The 24,027-nt window shown below is 39.6% G+C and overlaps 1 protein-coding gene across 1 annotated transcript in view; it reads right to left on the bottom strand.

The window, feature by feature from the left end:
• scube2 (signal peptide, CUB domain, EGF-like 2) overlaps window positions 1-24,027 on the bottom strand; it is a 101,969-nt gene that overhangs the window by 2,496 nt on the left and 75,446 nt on the right. The window contains exons 17-21 of the mRNA XM_069913957.1: window positions 19,115-19,285; window positions 7,060-7,227; window positions 6,267-6,428; window positions 4,074-4,271; window positions 2,628-2,780 (exon numbers count right to left, since the gene is read on the bottom strand). Coding sequence (XP_069770058.1) covers window positions 2,628-2,780; window positions 4,074-4,271; window positions 6,267-6,428; window positions 7,060-7,227; window positions 19,115-19,285 — 852 coding nt within the window. The remainder of the gene's footprint in view (window positions 1-2,627; window positions 2,781-4,073; window positions 4,272-6,266; window positions 6,429-7,059; window positions 7,228-19,114; window positions 19,286-24,027) is intronic.

Here is a 24,027-nt window from a genome sequence, read left to right as displayed (position 1 = left end):
AGTAGAAATATACATGCTTGTTCATGGCAGAATGGCCCAAATTTTACAGGCAAATGCACCTTGTTCCACACGGTAAAATAATGGCAGGTACCTCTTTAAATACCAATGGGAATTCCATGCAAGACTTCCTATATATTGTACAATAGAGCTGGATCCTCAGCATTTAATCTGGGGAATTGGCTCTCAGCTCCTGCGCCAGTTTCAGTAGATTCAACATATTTTTCAATGGGGATTTCAAGGCTATGCTTTGTTGTTTGCTGTTTGTTGGATGGTTTTTAAGGTTAAAAATATCTCATTCTTGATCCTTTTACTTTTCACTAATATTGCAATAATATATTTTTGAATATCTAATTCATTTTCATAGTTTTTAAATGTTTCAAATTATCGAGGGCATAAAGAAACTTCAAAATTTACTGACAGCTCCCTCAGATAGGGATAGGGCTTTATCAACTGTTGCATTTGACAATGGAATTTGATGAAGAGTTTCCCCATGGTGTCCTTCAAACTCTGCTTCCAATTGTGGCCTCAATGCAGGAATCCAGAACAGATCAGGACAACAAAGTGACTTCAAGAGAATGGTATTTGTGGGTGGAAGGCCATAGAACCAAAGAACTTTACAGCATAGCAAACAGGCCCTTTGGCTCTTCTAGTCTGTGCTGAATTATTATTCTGCCTAGTCCCTCTGACCTGAACCTAGTCCATAGTCCTCCATACCCCTCCCATCCATGTACCTGTCAAAATTGAGCCCACATTCACCACTTCAGCTGGCACTCATTCCACACTCCCACCACTCTCTGTGTGAAGACGTTCCCCTTTGTTATCCCTAAATTTTCTCCTTTTACCCTTAACCCTTATCTCACCTAACCTCAGTTAAAAAAAAGCCTACTTGCATTTACTCTATCTATACCCCTCATAATTTGTATACTTTTATCAAATCTCCCCTCATTCTTCTATGCTCCAGGGAATAAAGTCCTAACCTTTCCCTGTAACTCAGTTCCTGAAGTCCAGGCAACATCCTAGTAAATCTTCTCTGCACTCTTTCAATCTTATTGATATCTTTCCTCTAGTTAGGTGACCAAAACTGCACACAATATTCCAAATTTGGCCTCACCGATATCTTATACAACTTTACCATAACATCCCAACTCCTGCACTCAGTACTTTGAAAGAGGAATAGGTGCCACAAGACTGGCACCACCAGGTTCAGGAACAGCTGCTACCCCTCTCCATCAGACTCCTGAGGAACAAACTCAATTAGAGACTCATCGAAGGACACTTACTTGCACACTTTATTGATTTTCTTTTTGATCCCTTTGTATTGCACAGATTGTTCACATTAATTATCTGTTTACAGTTCATTATTTGTTTACAAGATTACTCTGTGTACAGTTCATTGTTTGCATTAACTAATATGGTAATTTTGCCGCACCTGCAGGTAAAAGGAATCTCAGGATTGTATGTGATGTCATGTATGTACACTGACAATAAATATCTGAATCTGATTTATGAAGACCAATATGCCAAAAGCTCTCTTTACAATCCTATCTACCTGTGATGCCACTTTCAGTTAATTGTGAATTTGTATTTCCAGATCCCCCTGTTCTATCGCATTCCTCAGTGCCCTACCATTTACTGTGTATGTCCTATTTTGGTTTGTCTTTCCAAAATGCAACATCTCACATTTGTCTGTGTTAAATTCCATCTGCCATTTTTCATCCCATTCTTCCAGATGGTCCAGATTCCTCTACAAACTTTGAAAACTTTCTCATTTTCAACAACACCTCCAATCTTCGTGTCATCTGCAAACTTGCTTATCCAATTTACCACATTATCATCCAGATCATTGATATAGATGACAAACAACAGTGATCGTGAAGCACTCCACTAGTCACAGGTCTTCACTCTGAGAAGTAATCATCCACTACCACTCTGTGCTTCTGCCATGAATACTGAGTGTCTGAACTTTCCTGACTAACCTCCCATGTGGAACTTGTGAAAAGCCTTACTGAAGTCCATGTAAACATTTACAGCCTTTCCTTCATCATCTTTCCTTATAACCTCCTCAAAAAACTCTATAAGATTGGTTGAACTCAACCTACCATGCACAAAGCCATGGTGACTATCTGTAATCATTCCCTGGCTATCCAAATATTTGTAAATCCGATGTCTTAGGACACCTTCTAATTATTTACCTACTACTGACATCAGAATCACCAGCCTACAATTTCCTGGGCTACTTTTGGAGCCTTTTTTAAACAACAACATGAGCTATCCTCCGATCCTCAGTTCCTTACTAATGAAGCTGAATATGTCATTCTCCTTTGTCAATATTCACATCTAACGTAAAATTACTTGGAAATTGCTTCAGACAATTTCTGTACTGTGGAATTATTCCCAAATACATCAGCTTCACAATATAGACGTAAAGATTATTTGGGGATGGGGCTGGGGTGGGGGTTCAATAGATAAAAATGCTGTATCACTCATATTCCTACAATAATGAATTCATTGAGAAGGCATGGAGACACAATATTTGGAACTGACTCTTGGTATGGCTGTATGAGGAGAGTTATGTAAAATAGAAAGGCAAATTGGACAGATATTGTAAAGGAGGTCTCTATAGTTACCATCATATGTTACATATGGAACCTGAAATCCTTTGCCACTATTCCCTTCATTGGACTTGAATTGAATCCATAATTTCCTTGATCTTGATGTGAATGCTATAGGCCGCTCATAGGTCTGACAGGTTTCATAAGTTGTCACGGAATTAGACAAAGCTGATCATTGACACAACAAGAAGAGATTTAGTCAGTGACATGGATAATTTTTGAGCACTAAGTTAATTGAAAACTCAGATCAAATACTACTAATATTGCCACAGCAAGTAGTAGATTACTTGAAATAACTATCATTAAAAAGACTATATCTACAATACAGTAAATTCCCTGTTATCCCAAATTCAAGCAACTGGCAACCTCAACCAACTGGCAAAAAAAATCAAGGAAAATAAATGAGTAAAAAATACAAAGTTTAACATTGGCCTGCCTCACCGTTAGTTCTCCGTTCATGCAGCATGCAGTCTCAAGCAACCAGAAACCTCATTTATCCGGTATCTACCAATCCCCATAAGTGCTGGATACCAGAGGTTTTACTATATTTTGAACACCACATACAGTATTTGATGTATATTTTAATTTGATACTCCTAAGAAGTTAACATTTTTTAATTCTATGCAATTGAACCACTATTGTAGTGTATTTAAAATCCACTAGATAATACATTCATGTGACATTATTCCTAAGTTAACAATGTTTTTACCCCATTGTATATTTTACCTACAAGAATTCTAAGAAATGTACTTTGTAGTTAAAATTCATGTATTTTCCTAGAAATCCAAAGTGGATAACTTTTCAAAAATGAAGTCATTATCTAATTCAAGTTGTATGAACCATAATGTTTTAAGGACACCTAGTGCATCTAGAGTTGTTGTTGATAGACTGGATAATCTCTCACTGAAATGAATAGGTCAGGTTACAGCCAGCCAGCCAGCATTCCGCAGAGACCTCATTGGAGAAATGTATGTCGAAGGATAGTACAGACCATCCCTAGGCAATGAATGGGTTCTCATTGTACAGACACAAGTTAATTTTGTTCATAATTTGGATTGCTGGAAGTCAGAAGAAGGAAAAATGAACAAGGAGGAAAGAATGTTGAAGAAAGGAAAATGAAGGCAGAAGAAGAACTAACTAATCTCAGTTAAAGCGATAACGAGGAAGGGAAGTGAGAAATTGCTCATTGTCTTGATGGAATAAAATAACTCCAGCCTTCTGTTTTTCTGACCATGCAGTAACACTTGCCACCCATGTCCATGCATTTTGATATCTACAGCACAATATATGAGGTCACGATTTCATCATCAGATTCTGCAAGCACAGTTATAAATTAGGAGTTAAGATTGCAACTTTGAAGTCACTTAAGTGCATTGACTTTTTAATAAATATTGGCTTGCTCTTAAAAGCTTCAATGTGGAAAAGTATAAAACAATAAATTTTATCACCATTCTTACTCACAGCTCTTTCTCATGACCAAGTAGTCTCCACACTCATCGTCAACTGGAAGGAATATTTCTGGTACAACAATAAGAATGCGGCGTTTTGGAGGTGGACTTAAATTCCAGGTGCACTCAACATTTGAAGGGTAGTCTCCAGGGTAATTTGGAGACTCAATATATCCTGTATAATCTCCAAGTTCTCCTCCACACTGTCTGTCTGATGCAGAATAACCACAAAAAATGGAATTAAGTGCCTCACACTGAACTTAAGGCATCTGAAGAGAGAGAGAGTTAACAAGCATTCTACAATAATAGATATATACATAAGCACTAATCCCAATACATCATGCTACCACAAAAGCTCTTTGTGCAAATCAGAAAATCAACCCATCTAAACCATCATTTGAATTGTTAGAAAAGAAGTACAATCACACAACTGATTATTCTGCTCAATTCAAGGTTAACTTTAACCATTTATCTGTACACAATTTTTTCATACTTATCAAATGTCCCCAGTAATCTTGATCCACCCTATCTCTGTTATCTCCCCCCAGTACAAGAACCACCGAGATATTTATACTCCTTAATTCCAATCTCTTGACCATCTCCAAATTGAATCACTCCATGGCCATTTCCTTTGGTTTTGTAATTCTCCAACTAAACTTCTCTGCTTCGTCAAGCTATTCCTCCAATCTACCTCCTTAACTGAATCTTCAATTATTTTCCATATTTTCTTGTGAAGATGGGGATGTTTTTAAAACATTCCACAAATGGAAGTTGGCATATGAAATGATCAAAAACTGTTCAGAATCACCAAAACTGATGCAGGAGGGAAAATAGTTTGATCGGGTTTTTGATTTTTCATCAATGTGTTCAATTCACTTTAAAAGCACTCATTACTTAAAAATAACTGAAGTTCTAAGTTCAATATTTCACGGACCATCATGGAATAGCACTTCTGCTCGAAGATCAGTTAATTGAACTTGAGGATGATGTAGTACAAAAATTCTTTATATAAAGAATTCTTAAACATATAACTTGGGTAGACAACTTGGTCAGCAGTGACAGGTTGGGCCAAAGGGTCTATTTCCAAGTCGCTATCTCCTATGATTATGATTTAGAAATGAAACATGACAACCTCTTGTACTTTCATCATTTATTGATCTATTGATTGATTGACAATTTTAAATGTGTAACTTTTATGTATATTTGATTATAGTTTTGTGGTGATATCATGCATAATGGATGCCAAATCCAACCAAAGTTGTGTTATTTCCTCAGGAGAGATCATTTGTGCTTCAGCTTTCTTTCATTTAAAGCAAATATTTTTAAAACAATCACATTTCAGGTTCTCACTCTCAAATCCTGACATTTGAATTCAGTTTCTAAAATATCTGAAATGCTATTATGTTGAGTCACCTGGTTCTCAATGAAAATCTGACAAGAAATTAATTTCAGCATACCTATGTATGAACAGAGTCGCTGTTGCACCTGATTTATGGGTTCAAATTTGGAATTTGAGAGAGTGCAATATATGGACATAATGTGTCCTTTACCAACTTTCCAAGGACACTTTATAAACTGCTGGTCAACCCAATCATAACCTGAGTATTTGGTGATTTTAGCATGACTCTTGGAAAAGTTGCCTGATCATTCATTCACATATTCAGAGTCCCAAAGACCAAGTTCATTTTGGAGCCCCGAGCATTCAGTGTTTGTTACGCAGTGTGTTATGTGGGATTGGGTGTAAAGTAGCATGGCATCAATTATCAATAGTGTCAACATACCAAACTGTTTCACAGAATTATCAAACAAAGGCAGCCACACACAACATGGGGTGTGGTGAAGGCAGAAGTTTATTCAAGAAATAATTTTTAAGGAGTATCTTGTGCAAGATGAGGGAAATAGAAATGATGAGGTTTATGGTGGAAATCCCAAACTTTGTAAAGGACACAAAAAGACACAGTGGTGGACACAATGTTAGAGATCATTTTATGACAGTGGTGCAAACAGAATATCTATGGAGAATTCTCCTGCTTCACTTTAAAAATAGGAAAACATTGACTGTATAATTTATTTCCCTCACTGGTGAACATAACTCTGAGCATTTTCTTTTATGTGCATTCTTTCCTTCCAGTGTGTCATCATTACCTCAACGTAAACACCTACAGATAGTTAATAACTGTAATTCAATAATACAGAATACACCCACTTTTACATTGAGTAATATTAGTTGATCCATCAAAATCTGTGGTGGTATTTCCAGGACAAGCAATGCAATGATTTTGCCCAAACTCTGGCTGGTACAATCCCACTGGACATCGTATGCATCTGTGTGTGCTTGTATCATAAAAATGGCCAGCTGAACACTGAACTGTAAAAATACAATAGAAAATCCAAACATCATCTTAAAAAGTTATGACATGCAATATTTCAAAACCCTGAATTACAAAGTGCTCTTCCAGGCACACATACAATCTGCCATGACCCTGAAAGAACCCACTGTAAAATCCACCCTAGCTATTCACCTAGTTCCCTAGTTTACTCCACTCCAAGGTTAATAAATCTAAAAGGACAAAGCTAAGTTTGCAGCTTTTTTATCTTATGCCACAAGATGTGATTAGAAAAATTTGTTTCACGCGGATCTTCATTTACCCTAAAGATGCAAAATAATGGTGGAAGACTAATCGGGCATTTTTCCAAATAACCAGTTTGGGTAACTTGGGTAGAATGCCTTCTTTCTGGTCTGAGAGATTTCCCGGTAGAAAAATAATACAATTAACTGCTGCAGATCAAGATATTGATATTGTTTCACTTGCTAAGTGTGATGAAAACCCTGGCATAGTACTGTTCTGAGAAGCATTACACAAAAATAATTACATAGATTTTTCTCTCTAAAATTCTGTTTCAACATCCAAAACAAAATATACCAATTTTCTTGTTCTTGTCTAAAATATCAAGCAAGTCTCAAAACTAGAAGAAATAGCTAAACATAATGACCTTACCTTTAGTTTCACAATCCTGAAATGTCGTTGATCCTTTACGCTTTGTTGTTAAACCTCCCCCACAAGAAAAGCAAGAAGTCCTTCCAATTTCTGTCTGATATGTTCCAAAAGGACATGTCTGACATGGCCTGAATCCATCAGATGAAAATTCTCCATCTAGACACTGTCCTGAAAGCAATTCTGAGAGTAAATAATCACAGGCTAAAATGCGTGTGCAATGAATTACACAGTACAGCCACTTTCTTTTTTCTTAATTATTATGCAACCTTTGGATGGTTCTTCAGAAATTAAATCTGGTGCAAACAACAATGCAACTGCGACTTTAGCAGACTAATCGATTTGCTATGACAATTACACACAGTCGGGGATAAATTTAAAAAGGAATGTTCATGGGGCTTGGCGCTTTAGCGGACCAATAAAATTGCAATTAATTCACAGGAACAAATAAAAGTGAAGCAGCCATTGTTGGAGCAACCATCATATGAGTCGCCCAGTGTAGGAGTGGGGAGTTGAGGCTTTGGCTCAAGAGGTTTCGGCAAGAAGAGGCTGAGGTCAAAGAAGCAAGTATGAAAGGTGTTTTTCTTTCATTATTGCTGATTTGGTCTTGATAGCCCTCAGTATAGTGCAGAAGTGAGGGCAGATATGGCAATGGAATGCTCCTCCTGTAGGATGAGTGAATTAATAGAATCCGATGGTTTCCTTGATGACTACACCAGGACTACATCCTGGTGCGAGAAAGTGACAAACAAGATGTGCTCCACACCAGGGTCATGCCTAGCGCGGAATGCCACACTGACCACCGGCTGGTTCGCTGCAAGCTCAACCTTCACTTCAAGCCAAAGCCCAGGAACAATAAAGCCCCCAGAAAGAGGTTCAATGTTGGAAAACTGCAGTCAGACGAAGCGAGAGGAAACTTCCAGGCAAACCTCAAAGCAAAGCTCGACGTTGCAACCCGCCTCACGGACCCGTCCCCTGAAACCCTCTGGGATCAGTTGAAGACTACCATACTGCAATCCACTGAAGAGGTACTGGGCTTCTCCTCCAGGAAAAACAAGGACTGGTTTGACGAAAACAGCCAGGAAATCCAGGAGCTGCTGGCAAAGAAGCGAGCTGCCCACCAGGCTCACCTTACAAAGCCGTCCTGTCCAGAGAAGAAACAAGCCTTCCGTCGCGCATGCAGCCATCTTCAGCGCAAACTCCGGGAGATCCAAAATGAGTGGTGGACTAGCCTCGCCAAACGAACACAGCTCAGCGCGGACATTGGCGACTTCAGGGGTTTCTACGAGGCTCTAAAGGCTGTGTACGGCCCCTCACCCCAAGTCCAAAGCCCGCTGCGCAGCTCAGACGGCAAAGTCCTCCTCAGCGACAAGATCTCCATCCTCAACCGATGGTCAGAACACTTCCAATCTCTTTTCAGTACCAACCGCTCAGTCCAAGATTCCGCCCTGCTCCAGCTCCCTCAACAGCCCCTAAGGCTAGAGCTGGATGAGGTTCCCACCCTGGATGAGACATATAAGGCAATCGAACAACTGAAAAGTGGCAAAGCAGCAGGTATGGATGGAATCCCCCCAGAAGTCTGGAAGGCTGGCGGCAAAACTCTGCATGCCAAACTGCATGAGTTTTTCAAGCTTTGTTGGGACCAAGGTAAACTGCCTCAGGATCTTCGTGATGCCACCATCATCACCCTGTACAAAAACAAAGGCGAGAAATCAGACTGCTCAAACTACAGGGGAATCACGTTGCTCTCCATTGCAGGCAAAATCTTCGCTAGGATTCTACTAAATAGAATAATACCTAGTGTCGCTGAGAATATTCTCCCAGAATCACAGTGCGGCTTTCGCGCTAACAGAGGAACCACTGACATGGTCTTTGCCCTCAGACAGCTCCAAGAAAAGTGTAGAGAACAAAACAAAGGACTCTACATCACCTTTGTTGACCTCACCAAAGCCTTCGACACCGTGAGCAGGAAAGGGCTTTGGCAAATACTAGAGCGCATCGGATGTCCCCCAAAGTTCCTCAACATGATTATCCAACTGCACGAAAACCAACAAGGTCGGGTCAGATACAGCAATGAGCTCTCTGAACCCTTCTCCATTAACAATGGCGTGAAGCAAGGCTGTGTTCTGGCACCAACCCTCTTTTCAATCTTCTTCAGCATGATGCTGAACCAAGCCATGAAAGACCCCAACAATGAAGACGCTGTTTACATCCGGTACCGCACGGATGGCAGTCTCTTCAATCTGAGGCGCCTGCAAGCTCACACCAAGACACAAGAGAAACTTGTCCGTGAACTACTCTTTGCAGATGATGCCGCTTTAGTTGCCCATTCAGAGCCAGCTCTTCAGCGCTTGACGTCCTGCTTTGCGGAAACTGCCAAAATGTTTGGCCTGGAAGTCAGCCTGAAGAAAACTGAGGTCCTCCATCAGCCAGCTCCCCACCATGACTACCAGCCCCCCCACATCTCCATCGGGCACACAAAACTCAAAACGGTCAACCAGTTTACCTATCTCGGCTGCACCATTTCATCAGATGCAAGGATCGACAATGAGATAGACAACAGACTCGCCAAGGCAAATAGCGCCTTTGGAAGACTACACAAAAGAGTCTGGAAAAACAACCAACTGAAAAACCTCACAAAGATAAGCGTATACAGAGCCGTTGTCATACCCACACTCCTGTTCGGCTCCGAATCATGGGTCCTCTACCGGCACCACCTACGGCTCCTAGAACGCTTCCACCAGCGTTGTCTCCGCTCCATCCTCAACATCCATTGGAGCGCTCACACCCCTAACGTCGAGGTACTCGAGATGGCAGAGGTCGACAGCATCGAGTCCACGCTGCTGAAGATCCAGCTGCGCTGGATGGGTCACGTCTCCAGAATGGAGGACCATCGCCTTCCCAAGATCGTATTATATGGCGAGCTCTCCACTGGCCACCGTGACAGAGGTGCACCAAAGAAAAGGTACAAGGACTGCCTAAAGAAATCTCTTGGTGCCTGCCACATTGACCACCGCCAGTGGGCTGATAACGCCTCAAACCGTGCATCTTGGCGCCTCACAGTTTGGCGGGCAGCAGCCTCCTTTGAAGAAGACCGCAGAGCCCACCTCACTGACAAAAGGCAAAGGAGGAAAAACCCAACACCCAACCCCAACCAACCAATTTTCCCTTGCAACCGCTGCAATCGTGTCTGCCTGTCCCGCATCGGACTGGTCAGCCACAAACGAGCCTGCAGCTGACGTGGACTTTTTACCCCCTCCATAAATCTTCGTCCGCGAAGCCAAGCCAAAGACAAAAAAGAAGAAGACTCCTGCAGGAAATACAGCCAACTCCAGCTCCTGAAAGATCGTATTAAGGAAATGGAGCTGCAGTTGGATGAATGAAGGATCAGCCAGGAGGCTGAGCAAGTCATCGAAAAGACTTTTGAGCAGGTGGTTGCCACCAGAAGGTAGGATTCAACTAGTAGATGGGTGAACACCAAGAGAAGTAAGCAAGAAAGAAGTCAGTGCAGAGTCACCCCATGACCATTCTCCTCAGCTACAAGTATACCCTTTTGGATATTTCTGTGGAGGATGACTGATCTGGGCAAGGTCATATCCAGACCAATAGAACTGTGGTCAGCTCTGAGCCTCAGAAGGGAAGAGTGAAGTCAAGCAAAGGGATAGTCATTGGAGACTCGATAGTTAGGGGAACAAACAGGGGATTCTGTGGCTAAAAAAAAAGACTCCAGGATAATGTGTTGCTTCCTGGATGCTCGGGTCCAGAATGTCTCTGATTGGTTGCAGAATATTCTTAAAGGGGAAGGTGAGCAGCCAGAGGTCATGGTGCTTATTGGTACCAATGACATAGGCAGCAGTGTGGTTGAGGTTCTGCAAAGTAAGTTTAAGGAGTGGCGAAAGAAGCTGATGAGCGGGACCTCCAAGGTGGTAATCTCTGGATTACTCCTGGTGCCAAAAGCATGGGAAGGTCAGAACATGAAGATAGTGCAGGCAAATGAGTGGCTGAAGATATGGTGCAGGGAGCAGGGTTTCAAGTTCTTGGATGTTTTTCTGTGGAAGGACTGACCTGTACAAATGGGACGGGTTGCATCTGAGCTGGATGAGAACCAATATCCTGCCAGCAGGCTTTGCTAATGCTGTTGTTGGGGTGGTGGGGAGGGCAGGGGGTGGAGTTTGTACTAGATTTGCAGAGGGTGGAAACCAAAGTGAAGGGGCAGAGGAAGAGAGAATTGGCACACATTTGTGTGGAAGGACAGGCAGAGAGACCAAAATTGCAATGCAACATATTCAAGGTTCAAGATTCCTTTATTGTCATTTAATAGCACAGAACCCACTATTGCACAAAAATGCCTTCTGCCTCCAGTGGTCCAGCAGCCTCTGCATCTGCACATCGATCCGTCAGCAACCCAAACTCCATATCCAGACCTCCGAGCCCTTCTTAAAATCAGCACCCTCTTGAATTCCAGTTCTGTTACCTTGTTTACATGCTCTAGCCATTAGCAGCCCACAGCCTATGCACAAGTCACCAACAGCCTGTGTATGCCCCTCAGCCACTGAGTCCCTCACTGGTCCGCTGCCTTGGTACCATCCTGTAGGGTGGTCTCCTCTGCTTCTCCTTCTTAACGGGGTGTATTCTTTTCATTTCTGTTTCCTTGCACCAATCAGCTCCTCCCCGGAGTCTGCAACCCCTTGTGGTTGCTGCTGAGCGCAGGCGCCGCCATCTTAGGCACAGAACTCATAATTGCAGGATTTTACTTATGAACTCCATTGGCTCCATTACCAGGTCATTTAAAGCCTGAATGGAGCCTCTGGCATTAGGACCGTGCGTTTGAACCCATTGGAGAAGCACAGTGTCTCCACTCTCCCGGGTCTGCACCAGCGATAACACTGGCAATGCAGCAGCTCCAGCAACACTGCAACTTTGTCCCGTTCCATAGGGACGCAGAGTCAAAGAAAAGTAACAAATACAGGGCTAAATGTATTATATTTAAATGCACACAGCTACAGATTAGCAGGTATGATGTTGAAACCATCATGGAGTCATGGCTAAAGGATGAATGTCATTGAGAGCTGAATGTCCAAGGATATACCTTGTATTAAAAGGATAGGCAGGAAAGCAGAGGGAGTGGTGTGGCTTTGTTGGTAAGGAATGGAAGAGGTGACCTAGGATCAGAAGAATAATTGTGGGTTAAGTTAATAAATGGCAATGATAAAAAGAGACTATTGGCAGTTATTTACAGATGTCCAAACAGTAGCCGGGATGTGGAAAACAAATTACAACAACAAATATAAAAGGCATATCAGAAAGGCAATGTTATGGTGGTTACGGGGGATGTTAACATGAAAGTAGATTGGAAAAACCAGGTTGGGACTGGATCTCAGAAATCTGTAGAATGTCTACGATATGGCTTTTTCGAGCAGCTTTTTGATGAGCTGACTAGGGGATTAGCTGTACTGGATTGGTTGGTGTGCAATGCACCAGAGGTGATTGGACAGCTTCAGGGCAGTGATCACAATATAATTCAGTTCAATTTGAGATTTAACAAAGAGAAACTAAAGTCAGAAGTTTCAGTATTTTAATGGAGAAAAGAGAATCACAGTGGCATGAAAGAGAAATTGGCCAAAGTAGACTGGAAGGGGGCACAAGATGGGAGGACAGCACAGCAGCAATGAATGAAGTGTCTACGAGTAATGAGGAAGGTGCAGACACACCAAAAAAAAGAGGAACTATTCAAACAGAAAAAAGTCACAACTGTGGCTGATAAAGGAAGTCAAAGCCAACGTAAAAGCAAAAGAAAGGGCATACGAGGAAGCAAAACATAGTGGATAGAGGATTGGGAAAGTTTTTAAAATCTTGCAGAAGACAATTAAAAATCTCATAAGGAGGGAAAAGATGAAGTATTCAAGTGGGCTAGCAAACAATATCAAAGAGGATACAAAAAGCTCTCCATAAAGAGTAAAAGAGAGGCGAGAGTAGGTGTAGGACCACTAGAAAATGCCACTAAAGAAATAATAATGGGTGACAAAGAGATGGCAGAGGAGTCTTCACTGTGTAAGACATTAATAGTGTACCAGATGGCGAAGGGAATCAGGGAAGGGAAGTGAGTGCAGTTACTGTTTCAAGGGAGAAGGTTCTCAGAAAGCTGAATCGTCCAAGCATAGAAAAGTCTCCTGGATCAGACAGATTGCACCCTCGGATTCTGAAAGAATTAGCTGTAGAGATTGTGGAGGCATTGGTAATGATCTTTCAGGAATCAGTAGATTCTGGCAGTGTTCCCTCTAAGCTGTGGATGCACACACTTGCACCAAACAGTCTGTGTGCACACATGCACATGCACAAATGTGCGCACCTAAACTTCCTCTGTGCACACACCAACTTCCTCTGTGCGTGCACACAGACTGTTTGGTGCGTGCATATGAATGCTCAACTTAGAGGGAACACTGGCATGGTCTTGAGGACTAGAAAATTGCAAATTTCACCTCGCTATTCAAAAAGTGAGTGAGGCAGCACAAAGGAAAAGATAGACCAGTTAGCTTGACGTCAGTGGTTGGGAAGATGCTGGCATCCATCATTAAAGTTGAGATTATGGAGCACTTGGAGGCATATGACAAGATAGGCCAAAAACATGGTTTCCTTAAGGGAAAATCTTGCTTGACAAACCTATTGGAATTCTTTGAAGAAGTGACATGCAGTCTGGATAAAGGAGATGGAGTGGATGTTGTACATTAGGATTTTCAGAAGGCCTTTGACAATGGGCCCTACAAGAGGCTACTTAACAAGATAAGATCCCATGTAGGGCCTATTGTCAACAGGAAACATACTAGCCTGGGTAAAACATTGACTGATTGGCAGGAAGCAGAGTCGGAATACAAGGATTATATTCTGAGTGGCTGCCAGTTGCTAGTGGTGTTCCACGAGGGTCTGTTTTGGAGCTGCTTCTTTTTATGTCGTAGATCAGTGATTTAGATTATGGAATGAATGGCTCTGTGGCCAAGTTTGCAGAAGATACGAAGATAGGTGGAGGAGCAAGTAGTGGTGAGGAAACAGAGGCTGCAAAAGGACTTAGATTAGAAGAATGGGCAGAGAGTGTCAAATTAAATACATTGTCAGAAAGTGTACGGTCAGGCACTTTGGTAGAAGAAATAAATGGGCAGACTATTTTCTCAATGGGGAGAAAACTGAAAATTCCCAAATACAAAGGGATCTGGGAGTCCTCACACAGGATACCCTGCAGGTAAACTTGCAGGTTGAGTCGGTGGTGAAGAAGACAAATGCAATGCTGGCATTCATTTCGTGAGGAAAAGAAGAGTAGGGATGTGGTGTTGAGGCACTGGTGAGACATCACGGAGCTGCGTTACTACCACAGATTTCCAATATGTACCAGAAAAGTGCATTAGATAAATACTGTATGTTGTTAAATCTAGACATAACAAAAAAAAAATCCATGCAGTTTTGTTGGTACTAAAACTGTATTAATGACCTCAAGAATTCCATCAATCAGGTACTTTGATACATATCATGAGTACATGGTCCAGATGCCTGGTACACTGGATCTAATGTGAAAAATAATGAAGCTGAATGTAATAAGTACTGGCCTGCAAGTGAATCAGCTGGAATGCTGTTCAGTTTCACAATCTGAATGAGAAAATACAAATGAAAAGTAAGGGTTTGCACAAATTATCACAAGAGATACACCTTAGTCGAACTTAGGATATATTGGGCAAGTGATATGAAAAGCACAGTAACACACATCAACAAAAAAAGAACTGCATTTTTCTTTTCTTCCTGCTCTTTTGAAGGTGGTGACATGTTGGAAGTTACAATTTCATGTGTAGAGAGCAGGCTCCTGTTCATCAGTATATGATTTTGGTTGCCAATTCAGTTACTAGTGAATGAGAGATGGATCAACTAAATGACATCAAACCAATTCCGCAGAGTTGACAGTGTCACAATGACATGACAATACTTTGAGTGTTTCAGCTCATTTGATTATTCATGGCAGCCCCCGTACCTGTGATCTAGAAATGCTCAACAGCAAGGCAAAATCCAAAGGATGTGCACATTCAAAGTACATCTTCTAGAAAACAGAGTTGTCACTTTTTCCATCCACTATGAAGTTTCAAAGGAAAAACAGTTAATTCAGAGTAGAGAACTCGAAACCACATGTACTTTCTCCAGAACTTGAGATAAAATGCATGGCTGGATAACATTTTTTATTCATTTACACAATGCAGATAGTAGCATAAATGACAGCCATTGTCCCATGTCTAACTGAGAAGATAGTGGAGAATTGTTTTCTTCAACCACTGCAGTCCTTGTGGTAAAAGTGTTCCCAGCGTGTTGTTGGACAAGGAGCTCCAGTGACTCAGTGAATGGTGAGTGAAAGTGAACCTAATAGCTTCTTGTTCCCATGCATATGCTGCCTTTGTCCTTCTATGTGGGAGAGGTCACAGGCTTAGCAGGTGCTTCTGAGAACCCTTAGTGATTTGTTGCAGTTTGTAGATATTACATGATGAAGGGAGTATATCTTAAAGCGGTTGTATGGGGTTCAAGTAAAGAAGGCTGCTTTATCCTGGATGACACCAAGTTTTTTGAGAGTTGTTGTCACTGCATTCTTCCAGCCATGTGCTCTGAGCTTCTGTTCTGTAGGTGATGAAAAAGATTTGGGGTCTCATGAGGCGAGTCACTCAGTAGCATAAACCAACCTCTGACCTGCTCTTGCCCCCATTCAAGAACTGCCAATCTCACCTCTCACTCAAGCACGTTTTCTTTGTCCATGTTTGGTTCAAGAATGTGATGAGAATCTGGGGATGTGTGGATCTTGTGGAACCAAACTGGGTATTGGTGAAAAGCTTTTTAATGATAAGTACTATTTAGCAGCACTTTTGATCATGCCTTCCATCACTACTGATCAATTTGATTATACTAATATAGGAGGTAATTTGCTGGATTAGATTTGTCCTATTTTTTGTCAACAGAGCACATTTGGGCATTTTTCTACTAAATTGATAGCTGTACCGAAAGAGCTCGGCTGGGGCATAGGTAGTTCGTGAGGACAAGCTTTTAGTGTGACAGCTGGAATCCCATAGATTTTGCTCCAACCAGTGGCTTCAGCTTTTTTTTGTATCAGGTAGAGTGAATCAAATAATTTGAAGACTGTCTTCTACAGTGAGAGGGGGAGGTGATCAGAAGGCTGACATGGATCTTTCTTGCAGTTTCTGACTGAAAATATTTGTAAATCCTTCAACTTTGTCTCCCGTCCGTGTGCTGCCATTGTTAAGAATGGGACATTCATGAAGCTGTATCTTCCTTCTGAACTGCCCACCTCCATTTATTGCTGGAGGTGGCTGGATAACAGAAGTTTCATCATATCTGCTGGATGTGTATAATACTCAAGTTTTTCCATAGTTGCCTTAGGTATTTTCTAAGTATAGTAAAACCCCTGGTATATGGAATTCAAGCAGTTGGCAGCCTCAAGCAATCGGCAAAAAAAACTGAGGAAAAGAATTTTATAAATTGAAATAAATAAGAATAAAATAATAGATAAAAAAGACGTAAGTTTAACATTGTAAAAGTGAATGTTCTCTGAAGTAACACATAAACCTTTGGTGAAGATGGGAGCAAATATTCAGACAGCGGAGAGCCTTGGTTGCGCTTTGCTTGTAGCAGCTGTTTGAATAAAGTTGTATAAAACAGCAATGGTATCACCCAGGATGAAGAGCTGGTTGATGCTGCTCGTTGTTGGGGTGACTCTCTTAAAATGACTCCTTATCCCAGTTGAGTAAAAATCACCCCATTCAGAGGGTTTATTTGTAAACTTGGGGGAGGGGGTTAATTATACAGTACAACAAAGTTTCTCAAAAGGTTTGCTTCCTGGAAAAAAAATTGGGATTATAGTAGAAAGCTTCAAGCTCTACACAAAGATAATTTCAGAATTGCTGTAGATGTATGAAGTTGGAGAAACATTAAATTAACTTTTATTGAATTTAGCATGTTTAATCGCTTAATGATGCGTTAGTTCAACTGACCAAAAAATGTTTTGCACTGATTTTCATTTGCACTCAGCATCTAATGCCTCTTGTGTCAATGCCCAACAATTGTCAGTCAGCATTGATGAATTCCAGTTGCCCTGATACCACTTTTCCATGTTCACAATGTCCTGGAGAAGCCTTTAATCATGTTAGTCACTGACTGCACCAAGATCAGCAGGGAACAAGTCCAAGTGCGATTGCAGAAAATGAATTTTCAATGAAATGTTTCACTTCATGGTTTTGTATGCTTGAACATGTGTTCAATCTAAATCAGTGTAATGCACAGCACCTGTATATGTGAGCTGCCTGCATTTATCCTGACTAAGCATGGCCAGGCCAAAGACAACATCCTGGACTGAGTGCATACCCAGGCATATTTGATCTGACCAAAACAGCTTGCATTGTGGGCAGTATACTAGTAGATATTAAGTATGATAGGAAATCACAAAAATAAGTTATATCTTAAAAACGATTTGTGATATGAAGATTTCAAGGTGATTTTCATGATCAGTAGCCCAAAATCCATAAAATACACCCAGAAGTGTTCAGGAAGAAAAATCTTCATTGTGCAGTGTTATCTATAATGTTATTATTCGTCTTTTGGGCTGCTTCGTGGAGGGGGAGAAACCTCCAGATGCAGTGACGGTTATATGTTTTCAAAGATTGTAACTGAAAATAAAGTAAAATGTTTTAAGGTTTATATATTCATGCAAGTGAAGTTTGTCAGTGGAAGTCATTTGTCTTTTGTCTTTCAAACTGTTTATTCTTAATGCAGGTGTATTAGTTATGCATTGTAAGAGTAAGTCTCAAGCAACAGGAAAATAGACTTATCTGGCATCTACCAATTCCCATGGGTGTTGGATACCAAGGGTTTTACTTATGTAGATAAATGAATTACCCTTTTGGATATCTCTACAATGTTCCGGATAGGATTTTGGCTCTCCTGGTTCAAACAGCTTCTGGTGATGGAGTGTGAGGTATGCTGGGCTATGACATTAAAGTATGTGGCAAATACAAATCTGCTCCTACTGACTAACTATCATGCCTCGTTGATGCCCAATTTTGAGCTTTCAGATCTGTTTTTTAGTGTAATAAATTGTGATAGTTCACACAACACAAAGGAGCTTCCACAGCATGAGCATGCATCGTTGCCCCCACTAGTTACTTCTATCAGGACTACCATTGACTAATACAATTGTGACTGAAGGATTGGTTTATGCAGAATCATTGCATGTCTCAGTCATGAGTGCAGGCATACAAATATCCAGCATTGTTAAGTTCCAATCTAAAATTCTACTTGTGTGAGTTATTGGTGCTAATGTTCACAGGCACAAGGGAGAGAGCACAACTGGGGCAGATGGTTGGACAGAATTTAAATTTAAAACACCAGTGCTGTGATATAGTATTTGAATAGCATTAAGGAAGCAGTTAATTCAATATACAGCAGGTCCCTCCAGATAATCTTTTACTCCATTAGATGAATAAAGCTGAGGTGTTCCAGAGTAGGAATTGTAATTCAAGACTTCTGCATTTATGTATGCATATGTGGAAACCCTGGCACTTATTTGGGGATATGTCTGCATTTCTCCACCATGACTTTAGTTAGACACAATGGGGAAATGGCTTCCTTTTGCACAGTAGATTCTCGGTTAATCTACTTTTTTTGAAGTACTATGTTGAGAAGCTGGTATTGTCCAGAAAATATCCCTTATTCTTCTTCGAGTGGCCCTGTGGAAGCTGCTGCTTTATTTAAATAGAAAGATGAGCTATAAGTTTAAAGAAACTTGCATGCCATTGCAATACACTACACAGAGCATGGAGCAATGCTTGAACCCACAACATCCCAAATGGCTAAGCTCATATTTTATTGTTTAGTCATTTAAAAGAATAACTTGTTATCTAATGAAAGTTACACTTAGGACCTTTATGTTTCAGAATCTAAGAAGCCTGCTGCAGCTTGTAATATTTTAATTATCCCACAATATTTTATAACACGCATCTTATATTCACTTGTCACATCGCCTCACCTCCACATTCTGAAACGTTACGTGCACCAGTTGATCTTTGGTTTCCTTGGCTTTCAGGGTTTGGGCAGGGCTCACATGAAAGCTGTCCTTCTTCATCTTGATATGTGCCAGCTGGACATAATCTACACCTCTCCTGTTCGCCATCATAGTATGTGCCAGCACTACAACTAACTAGCAACAGAGATTAGAAGGAAAAGTCACCATATTGGTGGAAGAAAACATTTTTAAACAGAATAATGTATACATTTCACCCTGACTTTTTGGCAAGCATAAACATTGCTTTTATGGAACTATATAAAAAATGTTGGAAGGTAACTTCAGCAGACTCTGAGACCAGAAAATTTAATTGCAAAGACATTTAAATCTGCTTTGTATAGAATGTCAGTTAACATATATAAAGAAGATGACAAAAAAGACCCTAAAATTGACAGTAAAGAAGTATTCTTTGTAAAATTTATTTCCATTTCTACTCATGAATGGAGGTCAACCAAATTATTCAAATGTAACAAAAAAAATTAGCTTATGAATAATGATTGCCCAATAATATAATCTAAAATTGGGAAACACCAATTGCCATTCCTTTTAGCTTTTTGAAGATGAGCTTTATTTAAGCGACGGTGTTCCCCTGACATATGTAGGAAGATATCATCGAATTGAGTGAATCAAAAAAAGATTTAGGGCTGAAAATTATTATGGATTGAAAAAGGTACAAAAAATTTAGGTAAAAATTTTCATTTTAATAGAGTTAATAATTGAAAGTGACAAACTAACCTGATTAAATAGAGGCAAAAAATTTTAGTAGTTGCAATACTGAGATAAATAAATTGATTCTGCACAATCTTAAAAGGAAAATTAGAATAACTTGATATAAAGGTAAAAGTTCACTTTTATACAGATTCAACTTCTACCCAGAAAACTGACTAATACAGAAAATCAAAGCCAGTTGACTTGGTAAAGAAACCTCTGCATTAGAAACAAAAAGCAAAAGATCATCTGCATATAAGGAAACCTTCTGTTCATTGCCTTTCCTAAAGACCACCAGGAAAATCTCTACTTTCACAACGAGCAATTGCTAAAGGTTCCAATATCAAGTCAAAAAGTAATGGACAATCCTGATGAAAACTCTGCTGAATTTGAAAAGGTTTTGACTTTTGTGAATTAGTAAGAATGTCAAATAGACCTCTGATCTTTCATGCCAATTTTCAATATGCTTTTATCTTAATTTAATAATATTAATCCACAAATTATCACATTCTCAATGTTATACTGTACTACAAAGTTATACTACCATGGTTTAATTCAATCTGCATTAGATGTACACAAATATTGCTATTTGGATAACAGAGAAAATCTTATTTATGTTACTATCCAAATTATTATTGCAGTTTTGAACTGGATGACTGCATATTGCTCTGTGCTATTTAATTTCCATGTTTATAAATTTATATTCACCTAGCCAGATTAGTTTTATGCAATGCATTGCTTTCCATACAATGAAAATATTGAACTGGATTTGATTTTATTCTCCTTGTAGGTTGTAATACCAAAAAAATACTCTGAACATGAAATCACCAAGGTAACATCACTGCCATTCTGCATAATTAATAAGCACCACTAAGCAGGCACAGTCATTGATGTGTGTGTACTCTGCTATGTTATGACGTGATGCGATGTGAAATCACACTGACAAATAATGATTCACAATCCCCTCCCATTTCTGACAAACTGCCAAGCAGAAAACACCAGACAGGCTCAACATCATTTCACATGGCCAGAGAAAAGAGAGGGAAAATGGAAGGTGAGAAATACTGAATCCATCCCTTCCAAATTCATACCTGCTGATTCAAGAGACTTTTATAGAAACCAAGGAGGCAGTTGTCTTCATGGGAAAAGAGTTGCAGGTTGAACTAAGAAGTAGAATTCTTTCCCTTCTTCATGTGGAATGCCTTCCTTTCCTCATTGTTTTCTACAATGCCCTAGATATGTTACACATTTCATTGTAAATTTTTGGGTTGATAAACCCATCGCCAGATCAAAACTACTGAATGTAATGTCCATTGTACTACCAATAGATGTTTGTATGTACAACAGGGAAAACTTCCAGGTTACTTTTATTGCTTCTGACAGCATGTTTGCTAACTTTATAAACTGCCTCATCAGTGCTGCTGTTGTTGGAGAAAATCTGTGAAAGAACATTATGTAATTGATCTTCGAGCAGATCTGTGATCTGGATGGGAATGAATTTCTCATACGTAACCGGGGAAGACTTTTAAAAAAATATTTGGGCTTCCTTTCTCATTATTCATGTTAAAATATTTACCCTCTGTTTGAGTTCCTCATACAGATGGTTAATAAGGCAAAAAAAAGAATGATTAAAGATGGCTAAAAAAAGAATCAGGAAGACATTTTCTCTCCTTTTTACTGCTTCAACCAGCCACCCAATGATTTAGATAAAGGCTCTGGCACAACACTGCAAATGAACTATTCCAAAGAGGTCAGGGCATCATATTTCATTTTTACTTTCTATGCAAGCATCACAAGCCAAAGGCAGTGTAGAGCGTGTCGAAAGAATCAAAGGCTTGTTGATCCAAACCAAGGCTTTTATGAACTAGAAGAATGGAGCGTATCACATGTAGGTTGACCAGTCCAGAATGACCTGGTCTGGCTAGGAGCAACCCTTTAAGACCTGCCAATAGGCATGGCTATACTCTCAGCCAATCACAGTCATCCTACACTACAATCTGTACATATACACATTGGTGATAGAATCTGTACTATCACAGGCAACTGATGAAAAGTAATGCAGTCGAAGTGGTAACGTTGATTTAAAAAAATAAATCTTTTATCTTTTTTTTGAGAAGAGTTTAAATAGTTTAAATAATGATGATAGTTTAATGAAATGGGAGTTGGGAGAGGGAACTGGGTGGGCACTAGTTTCCAGAAGTCATCAGCTACCTGTGAGTTATCTCACACCCAATATTTTGGGGGAGTTACCGCTTTGGGCGGTTTAAACAGGAGGAGGTAGTCGTGACTTCCAACCTGTTTTTTTTTTTCTTTTTAATTTTCGGGTTAAGAAGTGAAGGTTTTTTTTTAATTATTTTTTTTTAAATAAATAATTTTTTTTAACTCTTTTTGTTTTCTGATTGTAATTGAGAGGGAATTAGGAGGTTTTTTTTCTCTCTTTATTGGGGGGGGGGTTCTCTTTTTTCTCTCTTTTTTAAGAGGATGATGTCACAGAAGATAATAAGTCAAAAATTGAGGATGTTGAATTAGATGAAGAGGAAGATGAGGGGAAAGGTGATAAGAAGAAAAAGAAGAAAACCAAGTACAAATACATTGAGGGAGAAGAGTTTAATAAAATTAAGTTAATTTCGATAGAGAATTTTGAAGATGTGATAAATGAAGAATTTTTCTTTTTTTATATAAGGGGAGGGGAAGGGAATAAAAAGTTTATCTGATTGTTTTTCTAAGGGATGTTTTTGTTCTCTCGATGAATTATAAAGGAAACTTGGTATTAATGGAAATTCTGTATTTATGTATTATTAATTATGATTTTTTGTATAACAGAAATGTGGTTGATATATGATTTTAATATTTGAACTTAGTTTTAAAGTGGATTTCATTTGTTAAATACATGTATTATGTTTGATTTAAATATATGTTTAAGGGTATTATTTTAGTATTGATATTTTTTTTGTTGTTAAGTTTTATCTTTTTTTGTAAGTGGGTTTTTTTCTATTTTATTTACAACATTGTTAATTAATTCTTCACTCTTTATTTTGGGGGGAGGGTTGGACTAATTTTAAATTAGACGATTAATGTTGTGTTATAATTATTGGGGGGGGGTTAATTTGTGTAGTTTAATGATGTAGTATTCTAATTTTTATTATCTTATTTTTTATTATTTCTTTAAATGTAATTTTTATTTTATTCATGTCATAAAATTTTAAATAAAGTTAAAAAAAAAAGAAAAGTAATGCAGTCAGCCTTTTCACACCACAGGCAAGCGGTGCCCCTACTTGGAACCGGATAGGCAGGACCTCCTGGTCCTTTCACACTGTGGTCTAAATTCCCTGTAATTTGTCCTCCCCAGCAATTGGGGGGTGGGGTCTTTCCCACGCGCACGTGCGCATGTGTGTGTGATAGAAAATAGGCACTGATGGTCTGAGAGCTCTTGTGCAACGTACTGAGTAAGCTGTTCTTGAAGGATAGCAAAGTGAATGACGACAAACTGCTTCTTACACAGTACACATTCTTAAATATTGGGCAAATGTGGCCAGGTGACCAAAATTCTCTAAAGTCGTAAGAACAAAAATTATTGTTACTTAAGTCAGAACTTTATAATTTAAGGTAACAAGTGTCAGCAAAGTTAAATCTTTATGTTATATTAGGCTTGGAAACTATTTTGTGAAATTTTACATTTTTGAATTTGAATACAAGAGGAAAATAGCAGAATGAACTGATTCGTTGAAGGCAAATTGGGTATGAAAAGATTAAATGCTGAAATGATGACATGATGACATAGCTCACAAGCGGTGATGCGGCGTGCAAGTGCTGACATCACGATGATTCCCCCGCTCGGTCATTTGCCAATACAGACCGCAGGGAAAGGTTGGCCCTGAGAAATTTTCTTGGGAATTTCCTTTTTACATGGAGGTGAGAAAAGGCCTAATGTCATCAGAGTCACTCCAAGTGAGTTCACACTAAAATCTGTTGTCCACTTGCACAACAGATCAACCACAAACCAGACACTCAAGACTTCAGCGTGTCAAACAAAAACTGGGCAGTACCAATCAACTGTCGTCGCAACATTGAGAATGCTTAGTTTTACTGCTTAAGTTTTAATTGTTATTTTTCTTCAACATTTTTCTTTCTCTCAAAATATCCCTCTTTTGATAATTTCTTGTGCATGA

The sequence above is a fragment of the Narcine bancroftii genome, chromosome 1 (genome assembly GCF_036971445.1).
Source record: "Narcine bancroftii isolate sNarBan1 chromosome 1, sNarBan1.hap1, whole genome shotgun sequence".
In the NCBI taxonomy this organism is placed as follows: Eukaryota; Metazoa; Chordata; class Chondrichthyes; order Torpediniformes; family Narcinidae; genus Narcine; species Narcine bancroftii.
This window is presented reverse-complemented; position numbering and strand designations above follow the sequence as displayed.